This window comes from Metopolophium dirhodum, chromosome 1 (assembly GCF_019925205.1).
Source record: "Metopolophium dirhodum isolate CAU chromosome 1, ASM1992520v1, whole genome shotgun sequence".
NCBI classification, from domain to species: Eukaryota; Metazoa; Arthropoda; class Insecta; order Hemiptera; family Aphididae; genus Metopolophium; species Metopolophium dirhodum.
The window spans coordinates 38,941,432-38,951,843 of record NC_083560.1 but is presented as its reverse complement, the minus strand read 5'-3'; the positions used below and the strand labels follow the sequence as shown (position 1 = coordinate 38,951,843).

General features: G+C 29.0%; 1 protein-coding gene across 1 annotated transcript; it reads left to right on the top strand.

The window, feature by feature from the left end:
• The first annotated feature begins 5,106 nt into the window (after nucleotides 1-5,106).
• On the top strand, nucleotides 5,107-9,197 carry LOC132936418 (uncharacterized). The gene is made up of 4 exons (XM_061003142.1): nucleotides 5,107-5,338; nucleotides 5,981-6,178; nucleotides 7,584-7,705; nucleotides 8,894-9,197. The coding sequence occupies exons 1-4, from the start codon at nucleotides 5,236-5,238 to the stop codon at nucleotides 9,143-9,145; spliced, it is 675 nt and encodes a 224-aa protein (XP_060859125.1). The 5' UTR covers nucleotides 5,107-5,235; the 3' UTR covers nucleotides 9,146-9,197.
• Nucleotides 9,198-10,412: the final 1,215 nt, after the last annotated feature.

Below are 10,412 nucleotides of genomic sequence, written 5' to 3'. Positions count from 1 at the left end.
TTGTGTTATTCGTATTTTTTGTAGTCTTGTAGTTAGGTACCTTTTTTTGGGTAAATTTGTATATCACTAGTGTCATTTTATGATAGTAATATTATACCTACTCTGTCTGGAGTATCGACGAATTATCGATTATTGGTTGTTTTGTTACATTTACGCGCAGACTTCTAGACTACACTGTAGTATTATAGTAGTCTGTGAATTTACGTGATTGTGCACTCTTATAATAAGTACGAAGACGTGTTTTGTTCCCATTATGTGTTATCGTATTTTTTGTAGTTTTGTAGGTACATTTTTTCGGGAGTCAGGTGTGTTTGTCGTCTTTAGATAAAACTGTAAAAACGTTGATCATAATAATATTGTGAGTGTGATAGCAGTAACTGATTTGAACCCGACATGACATTATAGGTACTCAGCGACGTAGGTACAATGGGTTCCGGGACATTTGCGGTCGGCACCTTTTGCGTGCCATTTGCGGTCAATTTATTTCTATCTACCTGACTATAAGATTTGGGTGCTATATATAATATTTTATATACTATATACTTAATTTATGCTAATAGGTATAATATAATACTTTTTTACTCTAATTGATATAGGTAATTATATACTTGTCAATCACAATTCACTGTACTTACATAAAGAACATACCCTAATTTTTTTTTTTAAATCTAATGACAAACACAAAAATAAAAATTTAATTTAAAAAAAATTAAAAAATTAAAAAAAAAACACACATTGTAAAATTGTAAAATCAATACATTCATCGCTCCGCTCAGAATCTAAAATGCACATAATAATAATATTTTTGTCAATCCAATTATTTCAAGGGGAATGTGGAACTGTCATAAAAGAAGACACAGAACCAATAATTTGGGTTGGAATAGTAAACTTAATAAAATATTAAATACACCACGACCAACGTTTATGAACTTATATAGCTGTCTTAAAAAAGAGACTGAAAATGCGGAACTTTTATATGAAAGAAGCTACTTGAATATGGAAGGTAAAAGGAGAAAAAAAATGTACATACAATTAGACGAAAGAATTAGAAAAACATGAAACTATGAATTAGATACCTAATGATTTAGAAAAATGCTTAAAAAAATAGCTATTATTCAAAAATTAGAATAAGGTTATGTTTATTATGTACTGTGAGTCTGTGAATTGTGATTGACAAATATATTATTATGTGCATTTTTATAATAATAAATATTTTTAAATTTTTTTATGTAAGTTCAGTGAATTGTGATTATTATGTGAATTTTTAAACACGCCAGTAAAAAATACTGCCAGTCCTAAGCCTGGAAAAGTGTGAAGGGAAGTTTAAATATGGATTGAATTATAGTAAAAAAGTATTATATTATACCTATTAGAATAAATTAAGTATATAGTATATAAAATATTATATTTAGCACCCAAATCTTATAGTCAGGTAGATAGAAATAAATTGACCGCAAATGGCACGCAAAAGGTGCCGACCGCAAATGTCCTGACCGCATCGGTGCTGACACCGTACAATGGTACCCACAATAATGTCTGCAGTGTAGAAAGAGATCATTAGTGAATATCATTATTATTCATTAGATATATTATATCGATCTAATGACGAACGTTGTATGACATGACTCAGAGTTCAGAATTCATAAAATTCAAACGACCATCGGATTTTGGACTGTGCTCCCACAACTGCGTTAATTTTTAACGCGGCCGTCTTCTGTTATATTTGTGTTCATTGAAATTAAAATATGCGGTATGTGTCCCACGGTAAAACCATGACGCAATTAGTAGCGCGCATTTGACATTAGTACAACATTAGTAGAAATCAAGGATTTCTTTTTAAAAACAAACCAGTAAAACGTTTTTTTATGTTTTAAACACGTTTATTGTTAAATATTTACGGGCACGGGTACGGGTTATAAGGTTTTGACTCATTAGGTCAATTTATGAATGCTTCGAAATCTTTGAAAACGTCTATGTATTCATTCTTTATAATATATTAAAACGGTATAACGAATAAGACTTGACTATAGATGCATAATATATTATAATATGTACTATAATTTATATAATATAATAAGTTATCAAACTGACACCTATCATGATATTTTATTTTTTTTTAAGGCAGTATCATAAATTTGATCAAAAGTTTACGGAATACATAGATACCTTTTTTACCGTGTAGGAACATTTAATGTTCATGTACCTAACTAAAATTAATTATCTCATTTACTTTTACTCATGTATTTTATTTATATGTATGGTTGTATATACTAAGTAAGTATTTTTTTGAAATTAAATTTGATTTTATAATCCGGTACACATACCTTATCTTGACAATTTTACTGTAACATAGGCATATAATGTTTATTAGTTACCATTTAATACCGTATGTGTCCAGTCAAATAGATATATTAGAAGGTTGTATAAGTACAATTAGTACAATTTATAATATTACATCATCGTTAATTACCACCAATAAGTTATAAGTGTCAATATTTAACTAAAATATGAAATCTATGCAGTATACACGGCTATATAGGTACATATAATAATTAAACGGTGTATTTAATTTTGTATAAGTGTGTGTACCTATGAGTTGACATTTTTACGAAATTCATTAAAATCGTGAAAATTTGCAAACTATTTTGTAATTAAAAATGCATAAAATGTTTATCTTTTAATTTATGTCAACTGATTTAGCAAAATCCAAAAAGTAACATGAGATATTTTTAATTGCAAAGTATATTTTTGTTTTTTTTTTTAACCTTAAACAATAATAGCAATAAATAAAGTAATACCTACCTATACTTTTTCGGTAATTTTTTTGAAAACGAATGAAAATAAACGTTGCAATGATGCACCTAATTCAAATCGTAAATCTGTTGGAGTACGCAGAAAAGAAGCAAACGAACGGAATCTACGTATTATCTTACAAGACGAAACACAATTAAAACTTCATTTGTTGCGATTAACATAAATTATGAATGGCTTGACGATAATTTAAGATAATTTATATTTCTAAATTGTATTTTTTTTAATAATTTTTAAAAATAAATTTAGTAAAATTTAAAATGAAACATGTCGTTAAAAACACCACTAATCATGGCCGCAGGTAAAAAAAAATGCCGACTGGCCTCATACAGTCATACATAACCAGCCCACCCATGTCTGTAGTTTCTTAGTTATTAAAATGTTTGTACTATGGATAACAATCAGTAGTCCTTAAAAATGGCTTTACGAAAATAGACGTAATAACGTAATACTTTTTATAAACTTATATACTTTTTTATATACTCTTATACTTGAGCCATTTTTACATAATGTTGATAGATTAATATTTATGAATACAAATTTCAAATCAACGTAGCCATATAATAGGTTAGGTCTAACCAATTAGTCCATTTATCCTTAGAACACAAAGTTAAGTAACTCAAAAAATGTGTCTTGTATAATATGTAGGTACCTATAAATATATATTAATGTATTTCTTTACAATTTCTGACTATGCTGCTTTTCGAATCGCGCCCTATTTAACAGTTTATGCATATGTATTTTATATTACAATTTTTTAAATATTTACTTTGATGTTCATTTTACAAAAATGTCAAAAGAAAACAACAATACACCTGCATTAGTCACAAATATAAGTACAATTACCACAACTAATTTTGTAGAAAAATGTATGTATAGGTATAATATAAGTGATTCAAGTGAAAATGCAAATCAGAAACAAGTTCAACCGATTTTACAGCAGTTTCTTCACCAAGTACCTAATCTATATCAAATAAACCAACATATTTTAATGCATCGTTGACCATTGTACTTAAACAAAGTCCATGGGTCGAATACTCTGTTTGACTTCATAAAATATTTTGCTTTTATTGTCGGCATTTTACCTTGAATATAAATATGGTTTAAATACATGTTTAAACATTAAACTTGGGTATTGTGATTGGAATAATGTAGTAGGTAACACCACACGAGTAATTTTCGATTTTCGACTTTTTATTATTTGTTTTTTAGCTTAGTTACTATACCTACATCGACTAGATAAGTACAGTTCTATCAGATTTTCATTGAATATAAGCTTGATACTTTTCCAAGCTCATTTTATGTGGATTACTACATTTATTTTTAATTGTGTTATCTGCTTTAACTATAAGTAATTTGTTATATTAATTAAACAATAGCGCATTAGAATTTGATCAATATTGTTACAAATGATTAGCTTTTTAAATGTAATAAAATAAATAAATCATGGTACAGAAAGTATAACGGCCAAAATTAAAAATAAATAAATCATGGTACAGAAAGTATAACGGCTAAAATTAAAAATAAATTCACTCCTTATTTTCTAAGCTAAACTTAATCTAGGTATGTAGTACTGAACAAACTACCGGGCAGAATGGGCTTCCCAAATATTTTGTGCTAGACTGTTCGGCACATGCAATATCATACTAATTAATAATATAACAATATAGAAGCGATTCTAGCACAAAATGCAATATTATAGAAATATGAAACATACAGAGGTGATACCATTGATGACCATTAATAATAATAATGATAAAACAAATTTGAATCCCTTAACGAGGAATATAAAAAATCCTGTTTGCTGTGTTTGGTGAGTTTAAAACCACTAAAATAAAAATAATATAATAATAATAATTACACAATATTTATATAATTTTAAATAATTCACAAGGGGAGGTTATGTTAAGGTAGGTAGGTAGGTATAGTAATTTGTGTGTGTGATTAAGTCACTGATCCGTATCTATAATATTGAGCATGTAATCGGAGTGTTGAGGAGGCAATTAAAGTCTCATGTAGGTACTAATATAATTTACATATTATTGAACACGTAAATATGTATGTGGTTCGAACAATACTTTCGTTATATTGCTTATGATATTTTTGTTGGTATTTTGGACGGATAGGTACCTACGTACAAGCACTTCATTATAATATTATTGTTGTAATAGTGGGCGGGAATGCAGCTGATCACTGCGAACCCCGGAGGAGGGACCGACTAGCACGACTAGCGCCGCCGCTGCGGCTGCTTATAAAATAGCTCGCGAAGGGTCTCTCGCTACCAGTGTGATCATTGTACCGACATTTTCAAATTCACTATTCGTCTTGCACGTTTCTCTCACATATCCAAAATTTCAACGTTTGTTTCACTTACGTTTACTCCATCTTCTCGATTGTCTCACGTTTACAAAAAACAACACCACAATGATGTCGCCAGTAGAAATTGTTATGTCGATTTTCGCTATTCTCGTCATTTCCAGCGAGGCAGCCACCATACGAGACTATGAGGAATTTCCAGGAAGTAACAGTAAGTACCTTTATGCATTTTCTCATTTTGTTATTAGTTAAACCGAATTTCTTATAGGTACCGTTCGGCTCATTACTGTTATTATATTTAATGAACATTTTTCTTTCAATTTTGAAATATATATTTTTTTTAAATATTACTTTACACTCATTATAATTCATAGATAGTTTAAAGTACCGTTTGATAGACCCACTTTTTTATGAAATAGGATCACACCCTTGATGCCATCTGCCTAGTTTTTACAAAAGTAATGTTTTCTCTTGTCGATATTTTATTTTCCGAACTATACTTAACCGAATTGCTCATAAAGTTATTACATACACTTTAACTGAACTCAAATATTTACTAAGCACGGTACTCTATCTGAAATATATATAGCAACGCATTTTATATTTATCTTATATATTTTTCTCCAAATGGAGTCAGATAATACAGTAGAATATATTGTATAAGTATATTAAAACAATGTTTGAACAAAAACTAAATAGTTGCCTAATTATTATACTATTTATTTTGGTTCTTTTCGTAATATTTTTTTTTCAAGTGCCTTATATCCAGTATAATTATATTCCCGACACCCGTAACCCGTTATAAGTACCTACCAAACCTATATACTAATTTTTTCTACTATGACGTGTTTAGTTGTCAAAGGAATGTGCCCAACAGTTGGACTTATCGCAGCCGAATACAGAGTGACCGTCATTACCGAGACGAGTTCGGATTCGCTGGACGTCGGAGGGTGTGCCTCCATTGACTTTAAGTCACCTGACATAGCAAAAAAATCTTTTAGCTTGTGGATTGGAAGTTTGAAGAATGGCATGCAACGTTGCCGTGAGGATGGTACGTACAAATTATTGTTTTAGTACAATATTAGACTCTAATAGGTACTCTATGCTGCTGGTATCACGACTCTAGAAAATCTATTTCAGTGTGATAACTGCAGTATTACATGTCTCCTACATGTAGCGCATGCATGTTAAATATTATATTATATTGTAAACTATTTCATTTGAAATTCATATAGCCTGAGGAGGGCAATTTGACCCGATATACAGCATATTCCGTAAAATGTTGTACCTATATTAATATAATATTATGTATGGGCGGTTCCAGAGATTTGGTTGGGGAGGGGCTAATAGTTATAATTTTCACAAAACTTATAATTAAAAATACAAAACAACAATTTTTACAACACAAATTCAAGTCTTTTTTACTTAATTAGTATTCTCGTAGTCCATACAGATAGCAGATACATGCTACAAGTTATACACCGACGTACCTCCAATAATTACATACTTTTACGTGTCTATAATAGTCGATACTATAATATGTTTTTTTGTCTGTAATTTTTTGTTAGCAATATACAATTTTTTAGAAATACGGGTTTTGGTTCTTGGGGGGGGGGGGGGCTAGCCCCCCTGATGTTAGGTAACCTACATCCAATGTTTACTTTAACAGTAATGTTTGTACTACTTTTTATTACTCTTTTACTTATCACAAAAAAAATAAGAAAATAATAATTATCATACAAAAACCAAATTAATTTATTAATAACCATTTTAGTTAATAGGTGGGTAACTGATATTTTTTTAATAAGGTACGCAAGTGGGTACCGCTCTGCTGTACATTTGGTGTTGTGTGGGTCAATATAATGAATGTGTTAAATATATTTTATAATATTATTGCTATTTAAGTAATTTATTTTACTATTAGTAATACATTAGGTTGAATTATTTTTTTCAGAAGACAGTGCATTTAAAAATGTCATTGTATGCATAAAATAAAATTATTTACTTTAAAAGTTTCAAGTACCCACAAATAATAATTTTAAATTTTATTACAATAAAATAACTAAAATTGTTATTCTATGATTAAATATTTAATTTCGTTCAAATTAGAACTTATAATAGATATCTATAAATAAAAATTGGTTTACCTATATATTTTTTCAACTTTTTGGTTACAGTATTGTTTACACTGTCAACAGTATAAATTAACCTTGTTTTAAATTTTCAAACTTAGATTTACAAATTGTATATTTTATACAATAATAAACAAATTAATTCAGAATGTAAATAATAGATGATAAACTGTCTGATGATTATGCAATGATAGATAGGTACGGACGTACGTTCTCCACTCATTACAATGAATTACAATAATATAAAAATATGATTTAAGAATCAAGAATCACTTTAATATTGATCGCATATTATTATTCTGTTGTCCATGTGCGACTATTTAGATATGGAACAATTAAACTTTACCTGTGTGGCCCTGTCGCAGTCAGAAGACTTCATGAAGGGAATTATGTTTTCACAGCTATTAGGCCAAGACAACAACAAGGAGAGCAAACAAAGATGTGCCGTAAGTATATTTCTATAATTGGGTATGCCAACAGTTATTAAATTAACTTGGGATCGATCACTCCATTTTTTCAATTCCATATAATCAATTTAAAAATCGTTTTTTATTTTCAAAGTTTTAACTTAATAACTATACTCTTGTCTCAACATTTAAGAGTAATCTCATCTATAGGCGGTAGGCTTATGTGCAAAGTGGTGGCAATGCCACGCTCTCTGGAGCTTTACTTTATTATTCTGACCTGTAGTTTCCATTTTGCTAGGGTTAACACGGTAAAGGTTCTTTTTGGCGACGGTCGGTCGTCAGAAACAATTAGTGCTAATAACGACAAAAACAGATTTAATCTATGGGTGTGATGCAATACGTGGTCTGGAGCTGACCGGTTAAATATTAGATATCCAGGGAAAGTTGTGGGGAGGACCCTGTGGAAATTATATCCGTATAAAATTAATATTATGTGTGAATTCATTATTGTATCGGTTATAGTAGTTAATCCTACATTCCTACGTTTTGTAGATTTTAAAAACATAATTGTTACAGTGGTCGACCGTATGGGACGAAAATCAGTCTGAGATTACTCTTCAATTTGAGACAGAAAATAGATTCATATAGATTAAACGAAAAAGTAACATTGTACTATAGTTTAATTAACGATATACTTATCTATAGGTATATTTTTGTCGAACTATATAATATACCTATGTATACAAATAATGAATGATATTATTAATTTTATATTTTCAATTTTACAATTACAATAATATCTATCTTTAAATTTTATAATAATATAATATACCTATCTCTTATAATATTCACAATATATCTGTTATTATATTACTATGCTATGGCCTACAAGTTGTTTAGTTTATATTGTTATTGTAATTTAAAAGTTGGCTCTATTTTCTAATATTTGTAGTTATACACTGCATTAGACAAATTACTTTTTTTTCTTGAAAAATGTTTTTAGACGTTTAAAAACAATTTGTATCATAATGCACTTAAACAATTATTAACTATTTGTCTCCTTAAAACGTAGGGACGACAATTTGATATAACTTTGAGTTGATAGAATTTTTCTCTTTGACCCCGCCACCCCAGATACGGCTTCCTCATATTTTTGAGCTTCATCAATGATATGATTAGATTCATTAATTATTTTCTGTTTCTCTCTTTCTTGCATATCTACTGAAGATTCACGACATGGTCAATGGAAACGGAACGATGTTCAGAATTGCGGTTAGTGGTAACGATTCATGCCACGGCTTAGCTGATCTACTACAATCAAACCTACAGACAACGATTCCCGATGGTGCCATGGTACTGCAATTGAACAGAATCAGATTGGTATCTAATCAATTACGATCAAGAGACAGTACATCGCATGGGTATGGCCATTCAAATGTTATAAACCACTTTTCTGGTAGCTGGGTCAATAAGTTGTAGATATTAACCCAAATAATCATTTCCTGATTACAATTATTATAATAAAAAAACTTCGAAAAATAAACCAATTGTGTATTTTATTTATAATATAGTACCTAATCAGTATAGGTAAACTAACGAAAACCTTTTAATTCTCTGTAACATACTAGTGAACATACTATTTTTCTTTTCATTATGTTTATTATTCTAAAACAAAGTATTTAATTTAGGCAACGGCAAAACTTAATAAAGAAATAATATTTATGATATGTATTTGAAGTTATCAAATTATTATAAAATTAAATTAAAAACGTATTTGGATGCGAGATTCAATAAAATTGAACTTATTATAGTCATATCATAAAAAGCAACACATTCTCTAATGCTATAATATGAGTTTTCCATAAAATGCATACAAAAACAAAACACCATGGGACAGATAAAGCACTCTCCAATTATTTTCCTGTTTTCGCTCTGTCATGTGTATTTTAAATTTTTAACTGTTTTAACAGTTCAATATAGCTATATAGGTAACAAGTTTTATTTAACCATACTCATGGATATGTATACATACTTACCTATAAATGATGCACTTATGAGATGTAAGTGGATTAAAAAGTAATAAAAATAAAAATATGATATAATAGGAATTAAAACTATCTCTAAAACTTTCGTCAACTTTGGAATGCGATAGATATGTATGATTATTCGACAGAAAACAACGCACGGAGAATGAATAACTTCAGTGTTATACATTATGGTTATTAATATTTTATACATATTATATTGGGTATCAAATGTATTCAACAGCAACTTCATATAATGAATTCAAGATGTTACCATCTAAAAAAATATATCTGAAAGTATGTATCTAAGTATTAATTACAGCTAATGTCAATCGCTTCGTGTTGAAAGTGCCGGTCAACGAGAGAAAACAAATATCAATATGAATACTAGTTTAACTATTTAGTAACTTCAATGAATTAGCCAAAAGATTACTAATTTCATCTGGAGTAGGTACCTGAATAATATTAAGTTTTAACTTTCTACCTGTTAAAAAAAAATATTTGTGTGCAGGCGTGGATATGCTATATATTAACGCTAAGTATATTAAAAAAAACATTGTTAAACCGAACTACATTAATTATATTTAACGTGTGTGGTTCAACTTTGTTGGTGGCTGTGTGGTTGTCACTAATTTAAATTCTATTGTAAAAGTACTAGTCAGTTGTATTGTAAAATATTTTTAAAAATTATTAGGAATATTTAACTAAAAAAAAAGAATAAT